General features: G+C 39.4%; 1 protein-coding gene across 1 annotated transcript in view; it reads left to right on the top strand.

Moving 5' to 3' along the window:
- Positions 1-23915, top strand: part of LOC110159307 (pyruvate carboxylase, mitochondrial) — a 606539-nt gene that overhangs the window by 575526 nt on the left and 7098 nt on the right. The window contains 2 exon segments of the mRNA XM_055156707.1: positions 7259-7433; positions 7503-7576. Coding sequence (XP_055012682.1) covers positions 7259-7433; positions 7503-7576 — 249 coding nt within the window.

The following is a 23915-nucleotide window of genomic DNA, read 5'->3' as shown; positions in this document are numbered from 1 at the left end:
CGACAGCTTGTGCATGACAGCGGTGCTCATCTTTAATGGAGCTTTGGAGCTGTTCATTAGTGATTAAGGAGCTGGAGCCTTCGTCACACGTACAGCCTGCTACAGCTGAGGAAGACTCATGGGTGCTTTATTATACACATGCACGTGCGGGGAGGAAGATCTCATTCTAAAAATAACCCAAATATTGTGATATAGTGTCGTAGAAGGTCTCACAATCCTTTGCTCAGTTTCAGTACAGACTACATGAAGAAACTGTTAACTGTTATAAGCACTTTTAAATCGTAGTTCTTTGGATTAAGTCTTGTTTTAAAAGGAAAAAGCGTATAGCATATTCAGTTTTGACAGCCTCCACAAATTTTCGCAATAAATATCATACCGTGAGATGTATATTGTGAAAATACCGTACGAAGAAATTTGGATATTGTTACATCTCTATTCTGTGTACCATCAAATACCTTAATTCAGTAACAAAAATATATTAAAGATATCGACAGGACAAGATCTCATGAGACAAAATTGCCAAAAAAACTGTGCACACATGAGGAAAATGATTAAAGATATTAAAGATTTAAATTTTTTTGTCTCTGATTAAAGGTGCACTATGTAATTTTTTCTGGTGTAGGTTCCGCCGCTTGCTTTTTTCCATAGAGATGTTATTGCTTTACTTTAGCACTTAATTCACTGATTCCCTTAGTTCTCTTTAACCTGATTTACCAGATTTTTTTATTTTTTATTTTTTTTTAATGGAACTGCTTTGTCCACTATAGTCATTTGTAAGGGTGTAACGATATCCAAGTCTCACGATACGATATTGTCACATTATGAACCTTACGGTACGATATTTATTGCAATATCGTGGGAAAGCTCACGATATGGTGGGGAGGCTCACGATTACGAATGTAACAATATCCAAATCTCTCAGTATGATATTTTCACGATATACCGTATTTTCCGGGCTATGAGACCCGCTCTTAAGCCTCCAACCCCATCAAAAAACGATTGGGCGCCCCACAATCCAGAGCACCCTGTACACGAATCCACTCGGGTGTCCCAGCACGACTTCAGTAAACTACAAAGCCTCACCACCCGCAAAACACACAAACACACACGGAGCAGACAGCGACCGCGCAGCGAAAAACACCCACAGCCACACTCATCATTCCACGCCGACAAGGAACGGAACGGAGGAACGAACCAAAAAAGCGAGTGCAATGTGCCACTTCTAGACACGACTGAACAACTGAGTCACTGCGAACACGCCAACAATCCAGCGGTTCCAGACAGCAGCCTCCCTACACGCCACAACTGAACAAAGCTCAAAGTCACCGTGAACGCACCAAACAAAGACCCACTGACCCATCCAACTGTTGTGTTTCCTTTAAAGTCCAGTGCGATTTATTTGTAAAAAAGGTTTGACAATAGACCAATTAATGACAGTGCGTCTTATAATGCAGAGCGCCTAATAGTGCGGCAGATACATCTCACGGTACAATATTTATTGCGATATTTTGTGGAGACTAAACAACTAAAACTGTTAATATGCGACTTTTTCCTCTTAAAATACCTTGAAAAGACTTAATCCAAAGAACTAAGACTTAAAAGTGCTTAGAACTGTTATTTCTTCTTGTAGTCTACACTGAAATGGAGCAAAGGATCATGGTCTATGTAGTTCTGTCTTTTTTGCTGCTATTGCTGCACCATAACTCTTAATTTACTTGTAATTCGATATATTTTGATGCTCCACGATATTATTGTGAGAACTTTGACGATACAATATCACGATGCATTTTGTCAAACTGCCATATTTTCTTAATAAATAATACAAATTGAGTTAAATACAATTAGATTTGAATGATTAAATACCAAAATAATGACTCGTACCATAATTTCAATTGGAGCTACAGTCCAAACTCATTTTTTTAATTGTTTTTTACAGTGTACTACCATCCACAATGAACAGACCCAGCCAGGCGTAGAGAAATATTACAATCAGATAATTAATTTTTCCATTACGGTTTTGTATAAAGTCAAATCAAATGAGGTGGTACGGGTGCACTGTGTTGTCTACAGGAGCGCCGGTAACCTTGAAGTATTTTTGTCTTCGTCCATTTGTTAAAACAGCAGCGTCACTATCTGTCTCTCACTTAAAACAATCAGAGCGGCGCAGTGTAAGACATCTCTGAGGACACGATGTAAATGAGTCTGTCCCCTTTTCTTCCTCCTCTTCCTCCTCTTCGCACATACAAATGAAGGGGCCATATCTCTACACGGTTATTCCTGTGTGACTAATGCCGTGGCAGCGGCACATACAAGAGAGTGAAGGACGGGGACGAGAGAAAAGGAAAGGAGAAAATGGAAGAGAGAGAGAGAAGAGGAAAGAGGGAGAGATTACGACGGATAGAGAGGAGAGAGGGAGGAAAGGTGGGTGGGAGAGAATGAGGAGGCAATGTGTGTGCGAGAGAAGAGAGAAAAATTGTGAGAAAGGAAAGAGGGGTGAGAGGGAGAGGTAGGCCTGTAATGATAACAGATTTTGCTGGACGATTAATTGACCAAGAATTTATTGCGATAAACGATAATATTGACATTTTGAGACCAATTTCAACTAATATAATGACCATGGAATAAAAATGCAAACACACCTTTTCAAAGATCAATAAACCTTACTTTCTAAAGAGCATTTAACACAGGAACTGTAAGACAACCAAAAACAACAGGCCTAAATAAAACAGACTTGTTCACACTAGGGATGGGCATTCGATGAAATTTTCATAATCGATCGTCGGAAGAATTAAAGATCGATTATCGATTAATCATTAACGTTTTTATATTAAAATTATCATCATTATTACTATCTGCACTACTAATCAACATAAATAAATTCAACTTCACGACATATAAACCATAACCACTCTAGAGCCACATCAGCCCGTTTGACATTATAATGTGTTTAATGCAGATTTGCACAACTCTCACAGAAATGAAACTTAAAACCACATGGCTAATTTGCATAAATTAAGCGAAGAAAAAAAAACAGTTCTTGTGCACTCATGTGACACGACTCAGTGGAATACAGGTTAGTGTGACCATATTTGTGTTTGTCAAAACCAGGACACCGTACGGGGGGTGGGAGGTGGGGACTCGTCATTGACATTGTGCTACTCTCACCTGGCAAAACTATTTTCCTGGACACCGAAACACATGTGCTGCTTTGTACACTGTGCACATGGCCTCACACTTGTCTCAACCAGAACGGAAAGCGTGGAATTTCTTGTCCAAGTCATCGTTAAATACACATTTGTGCTTCGGCATGTTGCAGACTGACCGACTGTTTGTGTCTTGCTCCTTCTGAGTGCAGAGAGCTACATGTACGGACCCCTGTTTGGTCACGCTACGCACAGCAACCTTACATTCAGTTTGTCGATTAAAATGAACGTAATCGATGAAATTCTTAATGATCAATTATCGATTAATCGACTAATCATGCCCATCCCTAGTTAACACAGGACTAGCCTAATATAGTCTGGTTTACAGCAGGGACTTGTTAACAAAAATGCACTTGAATAAACCATTGCTGAACCAAATACAACCAAAGAAATAAATAAAATGGATTAAGTTTCTGTAACAAAATTGCCCTTAAAAGTTATTTTAGTCACTGACTCACATTGGTATATAGTGGCCACTCTCTCTGTGGCTGCTGCTGTGAGCCTCATTATTTTAGTCCTTTAAATGTTCGTATTAACCCGCAACACAGGATCCTATTTTACTATGATGAGCCACTGCCCTGTCTGGTATCATGTCGGTGTCTTGTGGGATTTCAGTGGATTTCGGGCTCTCCCGGGGGCTAGGCTAGTTCTGTCGCTCGGGTAGTATGGGTTAATCGGCTGTTGGGGCTTGAGACATTTCTTGTCGTCGTTTGCTCGCTCGCTGCATTTGACGCATGTGGCTGTTGAGACGTGTCACACTCATCAATGTTGATTCGGCATCGTGACTTGTTTTGGCACACGGAGATGAACTGTTTTGTTACTCTGACAGCGGCGCTAGCTTGTGTTGCGGCTTTATGTTCACCGCACAGACAGCGGCGCTTTCAGTCTACGTGCGCATCTGCTGTGTTGATAAACACAGCACACGTTGGTTTGCAAAATAGCATGCAAACATGCAAATAGAATTTATCGCGGCCAGAAAAGTTATCGAGCTTGTTAAAAGTTATCGTACGATTAATTGATTTATTGATTATTGTTACAGGCCTAGGGAGAGGACAAGAGGAGAGAAGAGGAAAGAAGGGGGGAGAGTGGAAGAGAGATGAGAAGAGGGAGGTAGACAGAGAGAGAGTGGGAGAAAGTGAGACAGAAAAAAGAGGGTGAGACACAAAGAGGGGAGAAAGAGAGAGAGAGAGACAGGGGAGGGAGAGGCAAAGAGAGATGAGAGTGACGAGTGACACAGAGACAGACAGAAAAAGAAAGAGACCAGGGGGCTCATTGGAACACAAAGAGCCACACGTGCACTATAGGAGGTACAATATTAATGAAAAGGCGATAAAATGTAGATGAAGTGGTAACAGCTAATGGGAGCTCTTTATTCTCCGTGCCTCCAGGCTGTGGGATCGGAGTGTTCATTTGAAGTTATTGTAGATATTAAATAGGGGAGATCATTAAAATGTGATTAGAGCTCTGTTCTTGTCCTTGTATGATGCTTGTTGAAGGTATGGTTTTGATCTTGTGTATTATTTATTACGGTGTTTTATTTTTAAAGCAACTCATAGACCAGCGATTTGTCTGGTTTCTACATCTGATGCCCTTCCTGTCACAGCTGGTCAAATACTTTTGAATATATCAGGTGCTGTGAAAGTGTAAAACTATAAACAACAAAGTAAGAAAAAATAAAACAAAAATACACAAAAATACTCTTAATTTGATCAGTTAAATTGTAGAAAGAAGTAATCACGGCACTGGAAACACTATATAATAACTACACTGTAATTCAAGTCTTGATGATGCATGAACAAAGACTTAATTCATAATGAACAGGTTATTATTATATTAAGAATGATTCAGGCTTAGTAACTATTTACCAAGCCCCAGGGTTTCAGAATGGCCGCCCATTCAAGTCAATGGGCCAAGTTCAATGGTGCATGATTCCAGATTTGCCCTTAGCCCGGTGAGGTATTTCTGGTGGTTGTAGGCCAGTTGAGCATGTGCAGTTGTGCTCTTTTCTCCGTCAGGTAAACAAGAATGCACGTGAGCGCACGGAGGGGGCACGGGCTTGTGTATCACCTGATTGCTTTGACCAATCAGTGGAGCTAGAGAGGAGCAGAGCGGAGCCGGAACTAACGATTATGAAGTGTTTTTTTAAAGACAACTGAAGGGTTTTGAGCTGAGAAAAAATTTGTTTGAAATAGAGGTAAAAATCACCAACAAATACAACATTTTTGAAAGTTGTAGGTGCCCTGTCAGCCAAACAGGAGCAGTTTGTGATTACATTATGCTCTAAAAGAAAAATCCTGTCTTAGTCCTGGGGATTTTTTCCACTGAAGTTCCAGTGAGTGACCACACAAGCAGCAACACTATCCATTTATTTTAATAGATCCATGCTATTTACTTATTACCCTATACTTCCTAACCTCTTAAAGGTACAGTGTCACATGCTCTGGAAGTGGCACGTCTCTTGCGTGAAATCATACTTTTGAACATTTTCCACTGACACAGGTGTTGTGCCATACTGAGAGAGGCCCTCCTCTAGACAAAAGAAGAGAGAGGTTTGCAGAGATGCAGGCCTGCTCAGAGGAAAATGAAAAAAATAAAAAAATAAAAATAGTGCATTCTTTGCAAAAAAAAAAAGTTACATACTTTGTCTTTAAGTAGTTACGAAGCTTGAAGCATATTAATAAACCATTTGTCTATTATAAATGAATTCTGTCCATGTTTTACTAATTACTAAGGCTTTATTAATTTGCTAAGACTAATTAAGTTGTAGTTCTGTGCTACTGTGGCCTTAGCTTTCCACTCACTTGCATCACCAAAAATCAGCACATCCTCCTGTTTCTAAAGACAATAGTTGTATAAATGGTGTGCGTGTGTTTGTGTGTGTGTGTGTTTGTGTGTGTGTGTTTGTGTGTGTGTGTGTGTGTTTGTGTGTGTGTGTGTGTGTGTATGGCCTGTGTGCGGGAGACGAGAGCACAAGTGTGACAGTGTGAGGCAGAGCTACAGCAGTCTGCTGCTGGTGCTTTGTTCCTGTGTGCTGCTCCAGTCTGCACGCTACAAAAGAAGTGTGACAACCAGCGCCACACTGAGCGCTGATGGGTCGTCAAGGAGATAGAGAGGAGGAAGGAGGAGGGAGGAGGGAGGAGGAAGATGGGGGAGATAGGAGAGAGGGGAAAGAGGAAAGAGGGGAAGTTATGCACCAAGTTTGTCCACAGCTCCTGTTTGAAAACGTACAAGAACTAATACTGCAACTACTGCAACTACTGCTATTGCTATTGCTACCACCACCACTACTACTACTGCTACTACTAGTACTACTACCACCACTACTGCTACTACTACCACTACTGCTACTACTGCTTCTGCCACTACCACCACCACTACTGCTACTACCACCACTACTGCTACTACTACCACTACTGCTACTACTGCTACTGCCACTACCACCACCACCACCACCACCACTGCTACTGCTACTACTACTACCACCACTGCTACTACTGCTACCACCACTGCTACTACTACTACCACCACTGCTACTACTGCTACCACCACTGCTACTACTACTACCACCACTGCTACTACTGCTACCACCACTGCTACTACTGCTACCACCACTGCTACTACTACTACCACCACTGCTACTACCACTACTACCACTGCTACTACCACTACTACCATTACTACCACTACTGCTACTAGTACTACTATCACTACCACTACTACTACTACTACTACCACTACTGCTACTGCTACTACTTCTAGTACTACTTCCACTACTGCTACTGCTTCTACTACTATTATTGCTACTACTAAAATTCTAAACTCCTAAAAATATCTGTTAACAAAATAATAATGTTAAATCAATATTGGAAATGAGAAACACGTTGGATCTAAAGTGTATGTGTATAATGTAGGGTAAGACCAATGGGAACGCAACTTGAGACACATAAATACTTCCTTGCTGTAGGAAAAACAAACCTCACTCTCAACATAAGCTCATTGTAAACTCAAAGTAATCTTCTTGTTTTCTGATGGTTGTATCTTGTCATCTCCCTTAGGTGCTCAAGTCTCTGCCCCGTATCGAGGGTCGCCCCGGTGCCTCTCTGCCTCCCATGGACTTCAAGGCTCTGGAGGAGGGGATCAGAGCGGCGCACGGTGAGGACATCACACCTGAGGATGTCATGTCCGCTGCCATGTACCCTAAAGTGTTCCAGGAGTACAAGGAGTTCACCTGTGAGTACTGCACCGAATACTTTCTGCTCTTTTAAAGGAAATGGCTAAAACTGTACTGTGTCTCTGCAGCTGTGTTTGGCCCTGTGGACTGTCTCAACACCAGGCTCTTCCTGGATGGACCCAAAATCGCTGAGGAGTTTGAGGTAGGCCAAAAATAAAAGTAGATTGTAAGATTCAAAGTGTAATTTAAAAAAGTTTCCACTGTCTAAAATGAACTGTACTGAGCTGGAAAGGATCTACACATAACAACACGATGAAGAAGAGAGACTGCAGAGCTAGGTGAAAATAAGAGTCACTCCGACTTAAAAAAAAATAACTCCAAATCCAATTGGAACCAGAGCCAGTCGAAACGTGTCTTTATCTTGGATAAACGGGATAACACACACACCACAGCACCTTTAAAGTACACCCCTCTACTCAGTGCTATCACTCTCGATCTATCTGCACTGCTGTACTGCACTACTATATGTTTGGTACTTCAGTTTATTTATTATTAGCTTGGCACTATATTCTATTGTCCTTTTATTCTTTCTAGTTACCATGGATACATCATACCATCCTATTACTGTGCTGTCAAATTAGGTTTTACCAGTTCAAGATAAGAGATAATGAAAAATAAGAGTGTAGGTAATGTAATGGCTCTAAGGCTGAAATACAGTAGGGCTCATGTCACGCTTGTCTCATCTGTGTTATAATGGTGTTTCCTCGTCAAAAACTCTCTTCTCTCAAACAAAAAGCACACAGGTCCATTTTTGGAGACCCGCACCCACGCAGTCCAGCACCACACCTGCCCGTAAACCCGTGATTTTATCAAAGTTAAACCCACACCCACCCGGACCCGTTAACGTCCCGCTCGTTACTCGCCCGTGCCCGTGGTAAATCACACACAAATTCTAACTCTCATTCTAATTGAAAAGTTACGACTTCAAGAATTACAATCACAAAATGAAATGAAACCGTTACGCTTTCTTCAGTACGAATACAAATTCACAGACGCGACTCGACTGTTATAAATACATCTTGACTTCATAGGCTTTATTTACAGAGCAGAAGAAACATTGATTGAGATGCCGGACTTTTGCGCTGCACACGCCACCGAGTGAACCAAGACTAAACCAGGACTAATCTAGGACTGACTCAGGACTAACCCAGAGCTGATTCCAGGACAGAACCAGGAGGACTAAACCAGGACTGAACTAGGACTAAAACATCCCCATCACCAGGAGCTTGGAGACAGAACCATATTAGTGGATCAGGTCTACTGGCTGCAGCTTTGCCCAGTTTCTTGATGTTCTTGGGTTTGATATGAACTTCAGCTGGGACTTTGAACTGGTCCTGGACTCTGGTCTTCTCCAGTGTCTGCACTATGGCATTGTGGTGGGACTAGAGGTGAGATCGGGCCTAAAAAATCCAGCCCGACCCGACCCAGCCCGCGGGTATTAAAACCCGACCCGGCCCGAGCCCGACCAATTAACTTGATTTGCAGGCCCGAGCCCGAAGCAAACCCGAAATGTCATATTTTATTTGTGAGGACTCGGGAGGAGGAGGGTTATTTATAAATAGGAACATTTTCAGGAACACGCTTTTTTTATTTAAAAAATCACACTATAGGCCCCAGTCTTTTTGCTCTCGTATGAAAGCAAAGCGCCACATTGACGACATTCAGCGAAGCCAACGCAAGTTTCTGTAGCATTTTCAACAATCAATTTGAAGCTTTTCCACACCTCACTCTTACTGGTGCGTGTTTGTCTTTTCAGTTCTCCTGCCTTTAGTTTAACTTCTTGCTCCTCCATATTGGGGATACCAGGTCAAAATAGATGCAGACTTGCGGAGGGGAAGATTATTAAATGAAGAGGGGGCGTTCACGTGCGCAGAGCTTGGCTCTGCGGATCCTGTTTAGTAGTTAAATAGCAATTACATTACATTACTTCTCTGTTTTATCCATATTATTTATTTTATAACAAGTATTCCTTAGTTTAGTATCCACACATCGTTTTAGCATACATTTTATAAACATATATTTATTTGAAAAAAGTCAGCGAGAGAGAAGCCCGAGCCCGACCCGAAGTAATGATTGACATTTTAGGTCTTAAGATCTTACCTCTAGGTGGGACTTCATTTTGGACGGCAGCTTTTGGAGCAGTTTTTTTGACCAGTTTTTTGAGTCTGTGTATTTCGATCGCCATGAGGGAGGTTTTTTGTTATTAGAGCTCATATATATGACTGTATTTTCTGATCTGTTCTAATGTTGTTTCCTCATCACAAACAGACCTGGGCTTGAATTTTCTTTCATTTCACACATGTTTAACACACAAACCCTGCAGATTTAGGCTGAGTTCTTCACTCAGTAGAAAAGACACTGTTCCACCTTGTGATGTCATGTGGTAATATAAGAAGTGCTCCATTGTGTTTATAAACTCCACACATCTTCATTAGAATCATTTGGATGATTTCAGTCCTGGAATTGCCAATCTTGACTGAGACACACCTTCGGCCCGTCCCGACCGTTAGTCCTGATTCAGTTCTGGTTTAGTCCTGGTTTAGTCCTGGTTAACTCCAGGTATGTTTTTGAGGAGGTAACAATTTTCTAACATGACTTAAAGCTCATATGAATCAATTTTGTGTAACATAAGACCTTCAACAAAGACAAGAATAGCAGATGGGACCACTCCTTCATCTTACATCTCCACAACATCATATTAAAACATATTAACAGATTTTCCAACAAGCTCATTGAAACCCACCTCAGGACCCATCAAATGCCCTGATCCAGTTAATCCGAGTCACAGGTTGGTGCAGTGGAGCGATTGTATTGGGAGCCCACTTTGAGCGAGGAGGCGCTGGGGGATGTGGTTCTTTTACGGGGGCCGGCTGCCGCAGTGGAGTCCTGATAACGCAGTGAGGAGGCTGCAGATATTAACTTTGTATCTGGGAGGGCACACGGCGCATTTCAGATCCCCCCCCGGACACTGGCTCGTCCTTCTGTTAAGATTAATTTTGCTCTGTGATGTTCAAGACTGACAGTGGCAAAATGGAACCCGCTGCTTTTGTTTGTGTTAAAAGGTAGATAAGATGTTTTGGATAGACTCGGTAAAGTGAGATGGATATGATGGCGTCTGATGAATAGCTTTGCGGTGCGTGAAATCATGTTTGAAATATTCTTGGAGAGGGAACAAAACGATCCTGCAAAATTGGCTCGTTTGCTTTCTGGCACAAACAGTGATTATTAAAAGGCCCATTTTAAAATATTGTCAAAGTCATTTTAAACTTTGGGAGACTGATGGAAACTAAAAATGTTTAGATTGTAAAATTGCTCATTTTGCTAATACCTCTAAAAATTATTTGAATGATGATTTGATAACGTGTAGTTTAGGCTGTGTTGTCATGAAGCTAAAATTTCCATACTAAGAAACAGACTTGGTTCTCAGTACTGAATAATCATAGAGAAACACTCTTTATTTAGACAGTAGAATGTTATTTTCAACATTAAAACATAGTACTTTGTGGGGTAGCTGGCCAAAGTGGTCGAAGAAGGAGGCAGATGGAAAAATGTCCCTTAACCAAAAAATATTTATTTCATCCTTCACTGAGTTGTGGGCAAAATGAAAATACATATTTACAAAAATAACTGTGCTTAAATAAAGCAAAAGCAACAGAAATTAACGAAATAAAAAAAAATACCCCATGGGCACCCGACTGCACTGATGGTGATTCCCCTGAATGACCACACTGCTTCCAGTTTTATACTGCCCAGAAAGGAAGTCCCTCCCCCTGGGCTCTCACCAACTCACAGGTTAGTTGGACTTAACTTTCCTGTTTTTTTGGTGAGCTACATAAGATTCTTGGCTGAGAGCCTAAATCCCCTTTAAATTCAACAGTGCTCCAAATAAACTAGAAACACTGAAACAAAATCCAACTAACCAATTTCATAACACAAAAAGAACTGAATGTGAGGCTTCCCTCCACATGGTCTGGGCCAACACCTCCGTCAGAGCCTTTAAATATGGCCGACGATGGTCACGCCCCCTCTTTTGTCTCCAGACCATGTGGAGTCACAGGTAAGGTGGTAAGTTAATAAGCAAAATGAATAGATATAACCAAATAAAATACTATAAAATGAATTTAAAGTAACTGTGCATGGTGATTAATTTAACTAAACAAAGACTAAATAAAACAAACCCGGGATAGTATTATTTAGCTGTTTAGTTGACTTGAGATAGATGTAAATGAAATAAAAAAGTGAAAAAATGGGGACAAAGGCCCTCTTTGTCACATACTTTCTTACGATGTAGTCTTATCTACGTAATTCCTCAGTTATCCAGGTATGTTCCAAAGTGGTCCATGGGTGTATTCTAGTCTATGTGACTTTATACTTGTTTTGATTCAGCTCAAGATCATTCCAAAGCTATTCTGGAAAGGTTCATTTCTGTCCTGTGAATGTGACTTTTTTAGTATTGATACCTGCTCAAACGAGTATCTAGTTTTGATACTAGTTTTGGTATCAGAATTTTGAAACTTTTGAAAACCCTAATGCTGGTTGCTTTCCCTCTGACAAGTTTTTTTTTTTTTTTTTTTTCATTTTTCTTGACTAGTAGAGAATACTGGTAGGTGATTATTTTGTGGCTTGATTTGCAATATTAGGTTATGAAAAGCATCAAAACTACTAGTACTAATCTCAAGTGTTGATACAAAAAAAAGTCACGTTTACAGGGCAGAAATGAACCTTTCCTGAATAGTTTGAGGCTATGTTCATACTGCAGGGCTTAATGTTCAATTTGGATTTTTTTTTTTAAATCAAATTTTTTTGCGAGGTCGTTCACATTTCCAATTAAATGCCAACTTGTATGTGATCTCCAGTGTGAACTTGAAACACCCCACAAGTGTCCCACACGTGCACTGGAGGACTCGACCATGTCACAGACAGCGAGTGTGTTCAGTGTTTATGGAAGTATAGTCTAAACATGGATGCAGCTTTGAGCACCTGGAGATTTTAAAGCTGCTGTCGGACCGAAGTCAGAACATGTGCAGCTTATTTGTTTTAAGGAGGAGATTGAGGGCCTGTTTACACAAGAACTCTTGCCGGTAAAAACGACAAAATATTTTATCGGAAGTGCCTTTCGTTTAGACGGTGATGCATTTTGGAGGCTTAAAAAAAAAAATCTGAAACCACCCTCCAGAGTGGAAAAGTTGAATACACTCTGCCGTTGTGGTTCCGTCTACACTGCCCAAGATGCAAATCTCTGTTCAGATCAGCTCACGTCGCATACGCGTTTACGTCACACACATACAGTACACAAACAAACATGTCGGATGGCGTGCATACCCAGTCGAATTCCACACACTTTTGCGTCATCGTATATATCACGCATATTTCCTCCCGAAAACGCTCATCTAAACACGCAATAAAAAGCGAAGACGCAACGCTACTTTTGCATTTTCTGTTCAGACGGTCATCATATAAACATAGCCTGAGAAGGAGAACGACAAGAATTTTAGCCATGGTGTTTTGTGGCGCAGTGGCAACAACGTCCATAGAAAGGAATGTGTGGGTGCGGAGGTGGGATGAATGCGACTTGGCTGTTCAGACTGAAGTCGCATGTCAAAATATTGGATATGTATCAGTTTTAAGAGCACATATCCAATTGGCCTGGGTAGCATTTGGAAAAAAAAAAACTGAGCCGTGTTGTTCATACTGTCATTAAAAGATCAGATTCAAGTCGCATAGGGATGAAAAAAATCTGATTTGGGTCACTTCAGGCTGCAGTCTGAACATAGCCTTAGAATGATCTTGAGCTGTATCAAAAAAGTATAAGAGCACATAGACTAGTAGAGGGGTATCCGACTTTTTTTTCTTTGCAAAACGAAAATGCCAGAGCGCTACCAATTTTAGAGAGAAATTTAGTAAATATAAGAGCCATGGCAAGCCGTAGAAGAGGCACAGTTGGATGCCAACAACACACACCCCATTATCCAGTAATCAGTGTACAAAATTAGGCATCAAGATGATACATTTACACGGAAATAGGATTAATCAATCAAATTTGAGTTTTTCAGCACAATGTATAATTCTAGCTACTTGGAAGGGGGTGGAGAGCTACTCGAAGCTCCCAAGCTACAGGTTGGAGACCCCTGGACTAGTATTTGCCCATGGACCACTATAAAACCTACCTGAATGATTGAGGGGTTACACAAATGTAAGACCACATGGTAATTATAGAAGAAAATACAAGTTTTGTTTAAAGAGTGTTTTTCTTTTCATCATGGTATCTGAATCAGTTTTGAGTATCGAGTCTGTTCCTTGGTATTGAAATCTTGCCAACACTGATTTGCAATATAAATATGTGCAATTGTGAAAATAGGGCTGTTTTGTTTTGGTCATGAATTGGTAGCATAAAAACGTAAATGTAAAATATATCAGGTTATTAATGATCTTGTTTTCAAATCACTGTCTCAGCGTATTTACTTAGTTGAAGTCTGTATTGCTCTTTTGTAAACTTTGCTTCTTTATAACTTCCCATAATTGCCTAATAATTCATCAGTCAATCTTTTACTAGTTCTATAATTGTATCTATAACTTTTGACAGCAACATATAAAAACTGCGATTCATTCTGTGTTCCATCTGGTCCCTTGTTAAAATGTCTCCAAGTCCCTCTCACTTTTCACCATATTGCTGTAATTATCATTCTGACCCTGGCATTCATTATAAACCATTTGCACTTTTCACATATTTATCTTTTGCTCAATATTTTACCTCTCTTTGGACCTAACACACACATTTTAATGACAGTGGTCGAGCGCATCAGAGTTTAATTAGCCTTTCATTTGTGCGCTGCAAAATGACCCCGCACCAGTGTTAATTGATTTTTATATTAGCTGCTCTGTTCTTTTAGTTGTTTGTTATCATCGGCCAATCAGGACACAGAGAATAGTGCCGGTGGTGTATTGACCACTGGAATACAAAGGCACTTTTTCGAGCTGGATGTGCGTGCATTGTTTAATCTATTAGTCTATTAGCAGGGGCACTTTGGGACCATAGCCACTACGACAAGAATAAATGAGTAGAAGTACAAAGTTGGATGGTGATTTAAGTGCCCAAGTAATGTTTTATTTACTTTTAATGGTACTCAACATCTACAAAATGGTGCAAAAATTAAACAAATATGAAGAAATATTTTTTAGGAGTGATTAAAAAGTAGTTCCTCTGCTAAGGCACTTGTCGTCTCTAACCATAGTAAAGTACAGTGCCTGGCCGGGATTCAATTTTTAATGTTTTCTATTCAGGGAGAGCTAAATTTCTGTCTAAATTTGAAATCTCTTTTGCCAATAAATAATTTTGAAAATCTCATAACTGACGAGAAAATTTCAAAGGAATTCAAATGAATGTTTATCTACATCAAAAGAGTGAAATGACTGATTAAAAGGCACTGTACCTAATAAAAATAAAAATAAAATTCTCTTAAAAACAGATCTACTTGATAATAAACTTAAGTTATTTCTCACATTTCTAGCATCCTAATTATTCAGTGATAAGTTTAAAACTTTCACAACTTTCAATCGGGAGTTTTACAGTCATGAGGCCAACAACTAGCATGCTAACAACGCCACTTCCTGGTTATGTTGGGCAGAGGTGGGACCAAGTCTTTGTTTTGCAAGTCTCAAGAAAGTCTCAAATCTTTGACCTCAAGTCAGAGTCAAGACCCAAGTCAAATACAGGCAAGTCCAAGTTGAGTCTCGAGTCAGTGGCCCCTAAGTCAAGTCCAAGTCATCTGCTTTTGAGCTTCAAGTCATTTCAAGTCTTTAAACCAAATTTATATGAATTTTAAATGAAACTGTACTTAAAAAGTGATGGTAAATTTATATATGACTATTTATAAAGTATATAAGATTTGTAGAAATTAATTTAGTTCATTTTTCCTTTTTAAATGTCTTGACAAGATCTTAGTGTGAATCATTATGGTCAGAAGAGAAAAAAAAGATTTAAAAGTGCTTCTCAAGTCAAAGGCCTCAGGTCTGAGTCAAGTCCCAAGTCACTGACCTTAAAGTCCAAGTTGAGTCCCAAATCTTAGTCCATTTTATAAAGTCTCAAGACCTAAATATAGTGACTCAAGTTTGACTCGGGTCCAAGTCACAACTTGCAAGTCCCACCTCTGATGTTGGGAACCATTAAAAGTAAAAACGCTTAAGAGTCACATTTGATCTCCAAGAGCTGATTTTACAATATAGCTGAGGCAAAATGGATTTTACAAACATTTGATACAGCCCCTTTTGTAATGTATAGTGACATTTGCGGTCTAAAAATGCAGACTATGTATTATTGTTAAAGCTATAGTATATTAGTGTAGTATATTGTGGCTCAGTCAGTAAAGCATTCTGCCCTGAACTATAAGTTTTATTTCCTCCAGTAGTCCTCCTCTTATGCTTTATAATGTATGCGGCGTCGTCTGTGTCTAATGCTGATGGATGTTGACATAGCTGATGACATTTACTCAGTGCTTGAGTGTACGAACATGGTGTGAGGACGTGCAAAGTTAAATATGTGGACAACAGGCTGACCGCAGGCTCGCTGTGTGTCAGACTCTGCTCATTTAGTCCCACAGATCTCAACAAAACAACTGGTGTGAGAAAGGCGCGTGGGCCGCACTGGCACCACCAACCCAGGAGCTAATTAATAGGTACACACAAAGCACATTTTATTTTCGCTTTCATGCAAATCAATATGCAGATCACTGTGAGTGCTGTACTGTTAGCGAGGAGGTATAAGAAGGACCAGTGACGGCAACAGCGAACGGTCTGTACTATGGTTAAAGGTCCTATATTCACTTATTTTAGCCCTGTAAGAACGCCTGGAGTTTGTTTTGTTCACACATGTTTGAGTAATTTTTCTACTTTTTACTTTTAATCCAGTAAAGATTGTCAATTCCAAGTCTGAAATGATCTAAATCAGGGTTCTCCAATGTTTTGCATCCAGTGAACTACTTTTACAAAATGAAAATGCGGTTGCAAAAAATGTATTTGATATAAGAAGGCATTAGATGTACAGTTTGATGTCTATAAAACATTAAACCATTATCCATTTATTAGAACACAAAGTTCAAAGTAGTAGTACTGGTAGCTTCTGAGCTATAGGTTGGAAACCCCTGATCTAAATGATTCTAGTGAAGGTGTATGGATGTTAAAAACACAGTGGAGCCCTTCCTGTATTACCACATGACGTCGAAGGTGGAACAGAGTGTTTTCTGTTTGAGAGAAGGTCTCAGGATTTGTGTGTTAAACATCTGGGAATGAGACAAAACACAACTCCATGTTTGTGATGAGGAAACATTATAGCATAGATCAGAAAATAGTGTAATATGGGCCCTTTAAACATGAATAAACAGGCCATTTGGACTCTCAAATACTTGGACAAACTTTGAATGTTTAGACTCCATGATGCTAAAAGTAAATTGAATGTATGTGGGTATGTTTATAGTTTCAAAATGAATGCTGTAAAATGTCAAATTTATTAAGCTATTGACCTGGCATGTAAAGCCAGAATGATTTTCCTGTTCTGTACAAAGACATCGTACAAAGTCTCGGTCACGGTATTGTCTCAGAGTTCTGATGGGCATGATTGACAGGTGGATTATCCAGTCAGAGAAACAGATCATTCATGGGGGAAAGGGGTGGTCACATAGGGCGTGTTCTGTATGTATGTGTATTGTGTAATGTTCAGCATGGTGACTGGGGTGTGCAAAAATATCAAAATATCGATATATCATGTCGTTTGGTGGGATGATACCATGGGCTGCTGTATCAATATATCACCAAGAGTATTTTTTGGTATATTCTACTAAATGATTTTGTTACAGTGCTACAGTTTTGTTGCTTGTTCAGTGGTCAGAGACTAGTTTATGCGACACATTTGGCATTTTCACTGTTTTGATGATTAAAATGTTTGTGTTTCATATGAACTTTGCACAGGAAGTGGTTTAACAAAGACTTTTAGCCATGATTTAACCTTTATTTTTTATTGAAACATATCAAATGAATTTGAAATATATCAAATTGAATTGTATCGAATCATGAGCTCACTGTATTGAAGTATATACCGTATCGTGGCCTATGTATCGAGGTGTGTATCGTATCGGCAACTTCTGAATGATACCCAGCCCTATTGGTGAAACAATGCACCAATCGCAAACACAGCCAAAATGTTTTAAGATAGTGCAAAAACTAAACAAAAATACTAAACTGTAAGACTTGTTGTAGTTCCAGCTAAAGCCCAGATTAAAGTCTAACAAAGCCTCAGACAGAGCAGTGTCTATAGTTAGCATCACACCCCCAGGGAATGTTGAGATCAGCTTTATTCACAAAGCATGTGAAAGAATGTAAAAAAAACATAAGACATCCTTGTAATGATCACTTTTTGGGATAAGAGATCATTGAATCTACTTGACGGTCTTGTTTACTGGAGATCATCATCGCAGTGTTTACCCCGTTGTACAAGTTGAAACAAAAGCCGTTGGTGACGCATTTGCAGCCAGTGGTTTGGTGGACGATTGAAATCTGAGCGTAAACACTGCAGAGCGCTAAATCCGTTTGACACATCCCCGGGCCTCTGATGCTGTTGTTGATGTTGTCGTCGTGGCGATATCGAGGCTCTCACTGTAATCACTGCTCATTGTTTAGCACTTGTGTTGGAGCTGGTTGCAAATCTGCACTGAGAGCCTCCAGTCGCCGTGTCCTTACTACAAATAGATGATTAGAGGACGCTAGAGTGCCACTGGTTTTAGTCATCCGCACATGGCCTGACCTTAAAACTGGTGAGTCACTGGGCTGGTGCTTTTCAAATATTTCGAAGTAGCTTGGCTTTACACTTTAGAAAGGACCTGCATCACCCAGAATTGACTCTCTTGAGCTTTAAATCATGATATAATTACTGCTGGTACTTTTCAAAACAGTACCTAGGCGTTAACTCTTTCCCCCATGAAGACGACATTTGACAACCCCCTTAATGACGTCTTTTGACACCTCCGCTGTATCACTAAAGACGTGATTTGACGACCATTAGAAACAGTTTGAGTTTTTCACATGTAAACAGAGGCTGCAATAGGTGGGAGCCACTACAACCAGTATTAGGCTGACATAGAATTCAAGGATATGTTTTCGCAGATTTTTTCAGAATTTAATCAAAGTAGTGACGATTGTAGCTTCCTGAAAAAACACAACACGAGCAGTGGAAAGATTGCGGAGCACAGTTTTAGAAATAATGAGGAGTGGACGTATTTTATGGATAAGTTTAGAGAAAGTGACTTTTATAGATTTCAAAAGTGATGATGAAAGTTGATTATAAAGTGGAAAACGGCGATAGCGATGGAATTTCGGAAAGTGAAACTTATAAAGATGAGAATGCCGCTGATGCGTCTGTATGAAGTCCAGCGATATCCGAACAAACTATCAGGGACTTTATACTCGATTATGAACCCGAAATCTGGATGTTGCTCAGACGAGTCCTTTGAAATATTTCAGTCTTTTTTTTCAAGATGCGATGTATGACAGAATTGCTACAGAAGCTCTGCACACGAGAAAGTCGCCTCATTTTCATTGAGCTGTTATAAACCTGTAAATGAGTTGAATGCATAAATAAATAGTTCAGAGTCTAAGGTTTCCAGAGATACCAAATATGTCTGTGTTTCAATAAATTTCATGAGTGTAAAATCATTTATAATCAGTTGTGTCCGTTTTCTTTTATGCAGTTGTGCTCTATGTGTAGTAATACATGTATGGGTTGTTCCTAGTCGGCGTCCAAGGGGGAAAGAGTTAAAGATGTTAATGTTGTTGAACGAGGTGGGAATGTAATGTAAAAATTATAATTCAAAAATATATGTTAGTCAGGTGATATTAAAATGTACACGACAGGTTCTTACTTGGTTTGGTGGGATAGGAACTATGGTAAATATTTATCATAGTTTTGTATCAGTAAAGTGACTGAAAGTTGTGGTGAGTTCAAAAACAGAATACCTCTGCCTATGCTGAACACAGTTTAAAGTTACACTGTGTAACTTTCCAGGATTAGGGTCCACCACCTGCTTTTCTCTCTAATGATATCGCTTAGTCTGGAATATTCCACCGTATGCCATAAAAGGTGTCCATCTTCTATTCATTCAGTCAAAGTTGTTTTCTTCATTCAAAAAGACCTTGAAATACAACCTCTCCATAGACCTGGCCTGTAACTTTGCTTGGTGGCATCAGATGCCTTTTTTTATGGAAATGGTCAAGTCTAATATAATTTTTTTTCTGCCAAACTTTATTTAAAACAAGCATTGTCAGGATAAAATATTTAAATAAAGACAATAAGATGAGTAAAACACACACACTAAACAAAAAACTACCAGGTCACTTACTCACAATAAACATGTACCAGATTGAAAAGAGAGAGTGAGACTGGAATCAATCAAAGACAAGAGTGAAAAACATCAGTCTGGAACAGAGGGAAATTTAACAGACGCAACAAACTGAAAAAATGGAACCCATGTTTTCTTGAAAGTCTTCAATGACCCCTAAGTATAGATCTTACTTTTGGAAATAGTCAAGTTTAATATGACTGAAACAGAGATTAGACACCGACCAGTGTGGAAATGTAAGTGACGGAGGAAATCAGAGGCATTCTAGTGTACAAAAAAAAAAAATAAAATCTTTATTATAGCAAGGACCAGCCCACGCGTCTAGTCTGATATTGTGGCACATTCCAGGCAAAGCATCTCTGTGGAGACATGTAGTGTGCGGGCCCTCCACAAGAAATGTTACTTTAAACATTCATTCAGTATTCAGACATTTTTATGGCAGTCAAACAACTAAAACCTAAACATGTGCTAAAACAAGTCTTTAAATGTTTTGGTTGAACTTAAAACTGAGCAGTTACGATTTAAAATTGGACTATTTCTAGACAACATCCCCGTTATTACTGATATTGTTAATATTTAGTACCAGAGATGGGACCAAGTCATTATTGTGCAAGTCTTTGACCTCAAGTCCGAGTCAAGTCCCAAGTGAAATACAGGCAAGTCCAAGTCGAGTCTCGAGTCACTGGCCCATAAGTCCAAGTCAAGTCCAAGTTGCCTGCTTTGAGCTTCAAGTCATTTCAAGTCATTTAATCAAAGGACCAAATAGATCTTAGATTTTTGCAATTTATATGAATTTTAAGATAAATTTTACTTAAAAAATCATTGTGTGTATTTATATATGAATATTTATATAAAAGTTGTAGAAATGCAAATCTTTCCTTTTTAAATGTCTTGACAAGATCTTAGTGTGAATCATTATAGTCAGAATAAAAATAATTCAGATTTAAAAGTGCTTCTCAAATCTTTTCAAGTCACAGTCCTCAAGTCAGAGTCAAGTCCCAAGTTTTAGTCCATTTTGTCAAGTTAAGTCTCGAGTCCAAGTCACGACTTGCAAGTCCCCACTTTTATTTCATACACATGAGAATGTTTTAAAATCTGTTTTGCCAATAAACTAACCCCAAAAAATTTTATCACTAAGTGTAATCTGGGCTCTAGCAAGACACATGTCCTGGATCACCAAACACCAAACAAATGATCTTTTATTTACTTGGCAGAATGTTTAATGGGCAGAGGAATGAACTGATGTGGAATAAAAGTTGAGCAAGCTAATAACAAGCACACAGTGTACTAAATGCTCATTTGAGCAAATATCAATAGGCCTACTAACAAAGTCATATTCACAAGATAGAAATTAACCTTTCCTGAATATCTTTAGAATGATGTTGAGCTGTATCAGAACAAGTATAAGACAACATAGACTAGTATACACCCATGGACCACTGTAGAAACTACAAATATAAGGCCACATTTTATTATCATAGTTGGATCTGTATTGGTATTGAGCATCGAGTCTATTTAGTATCAACATCGAGTTTGAAATGTTAGTATCCTTACAACACTGCAATGGACAGAAATCCTTTTACAAAAATGATATAGACGAGTATTCTAAATGTGATCAGTGTGAGCGTCTCATTGTAAATATTCTCCACTTGCTCCAAACTAAAATATTGCACTGTTACACTCGTATCACTGCACAGCGTCTCCCTTTGGAACAGATTCGAACTGTTACTTTAAATCAGCCTTATGAATACGCGGCGCTGTTATATTCTTTGTTGTTCATTTATCTTTATCACGCCCCGAAGTCAACCAGCGCTGCAGACAGAAGGAGGAGGAGCTGATTCGAGTTGAAGGCAGAGATTTAAGCGCAGCGGGAGGGTACACTTAAAACAGTTCAAACTCATTTAGAAGTGGATGAGGACTTTTCATTGTGCCATTGTTTACAACTTGTCAAAGTCCAAGTGGTGCGCAACAGTTGTGCAGGATTTTATTTAATGACTCTGTTGCTAGGCGATGGAGGACTTGGATAGGCTGGGTAGAGAGGAGAGATGGTGCATGTACAAAGGAGGGAGCTAACTAAAGGCACTACACTGTCAGAGGATTTTAGACTTTAATCTGTGCTTTATTTTAACACGATCTGACCAGAAAGAGCTGAATTAGCTGGAATTACAACAGGTGAGATGATTTGTGCAGTTTTTTCAGATGGTCACTTTCAATTTTTTGTTGAAAATCAAACACCTAAACAGAACCAACAGAATCATGAACACTTTTATTGATCACAGGCTCTGAAAAATGTGCTGTTTAAATCCATTCTGAATAGTTCTTTGAGGCTTAAATCTTTTTTGACAGTGTTTGCTAATGTGTGCATCCAGTCACTGCTGAACATACCACCATAGAGATACATGTAGAACACCCCCAACCTGATGTCACAACAAAGTTTCAATACATACTGCAGGTTTTTTTAGCAACACCCAAATGCCGATTACTCATCACTGTGGTTTTAATATTTGATAAGCATATATGGTATAACAATTAAACTTTTTTCATGTTAAAAGTGCACTGTGTACATTTTCTGGTGGACGTCAGTTGTGCTCCACTTGCTTTGGAATATTCAACGTGTGATTCTAACTGTAGGCACTGCTCTGTCTTGAGGCTTTATTAGATTTTAATCTGAGTTTTGTTTGAACACAATCTGACCAGAATGAACTGAATTAGCTGGAACTACAACAGGTGAGATGTTGTGTCCTTTCAAATAAAATTACTGTCACGTCACTTTTTTTTCAGTTATTAACAAAATGTAGCCCTTACTAAAAAATGTAACAGTGGGCAAGGTACAAACCCGAGGCACACCGACTGAATATATTATTATTCCTTTATTACATGGAGGGACGCCAACATGTTTCAGCCAGCACAATGGTCTTTTCACTTAGTCACTCTAACCTCTTTTGTTGAATAGAAGCATGAACGCACATGTTGATCACATGCTCCTGAAAGCATCATGTTTAAATTAGCTTTGTATTTTTTCTTGAGTTTTTACACCATCTTTAACCTTTTAGACAGTGTTTTCCGATGTGTACATTGTGTCTGAGCAACTAAACACCTGTAAATGGTCACATTTTTATTATATTATACTTTTCAACCTTCAAGGAACCACTCACCTATTCACACACACATTCACACACCAAGGTACGCAGGCACTGGGGGCGAAATGGGTTAAGTGTCTTGCCCAAGGACACAACGACAGCATTCATCAGCGGGACCTGAAATTGTGCTGCCAACCTGTGGGTCAGTGGGTCTGATCACTCAACCAATGATGTTTATGTCAAGAGCAGGATTCGAAACGCCAACCTTCAGTGGACAAACGCTCTACCAACTGAGCTACTGTCAGTGAAAGATTAGTTTAATGCCCTACTGTGGACAGTGTTGGGGAGTAACAGATTACATGTACCGGAGTTACGTAATCAGAGTACAAATTATGAGTAACTGTATTCAGTTACAGTTACTGTTTCAGTGAGTGGTAATTGGATTACAGTTACTTTGTTGAAATAAATGGATTACACGGTGGTATTTTCCTGTTGTTGTTTTTTTTTCAGAAATTCCGCTCATTGCTGGACATGAAACCAGGTCTAAACCAGGTCTAAACCAGGACTAAACCAGGTCTAAACCAGGACTAAACCAGGACTAAACCAGGTCTAAACCAGGTCTAAAACAGGTCTAAACCAGGACTAATACCAGGACTAATACCAGGACTAATACCAGGACTAAAACCAGGACTAAACCAGGACTAAACCAGGACTAAACCAGGACTAAACCAGGACTATACCAGGACTAATACCAGGACTAAAACCAGGACTAAAACCAGGACTAAACCAGGACTAAACCAGGTCTAAAACCAGGTCTAAACCAGGTCTAAACCAGGACTAAACCAGGACTTAACCAGGACTAAAACCAGGACTAATAACAGGAATAAAACAGGACTAAACCAGGACTAAAACCAGGACTAAAACAGAACTAAAACAGGACTAAAACCAGGACTAAACCAGGACGAATACCAGGAATAAAACAGGAATAAAACAGGACCAAAACCAGGACTAAAATAGG

This window comes from Boleophthalmus pectinirostris, unplaced genomic scaffold (assembly GCF_026225935.1).
Source record: "Boleophthalmus pectinirostris isolate CB_2022bp ecotype Guang Dong unplaced genomic scaffold, ASM2622593v1 HiC_scaffold_20, whole genome shotgun sequence".
Lineage (NCBI taxonomy): Eukaryota > Metazoa > Chordata > Actinopteri > Gobiiformes > Gobiidae > Boleophthalmus > Boleophthalmus pectinirostris.
The sequence above is the reverse complement of the archived record's forward strand: the minus strand, read 5'-3'. Positions and strand labels throughout refer to the sequence as shown.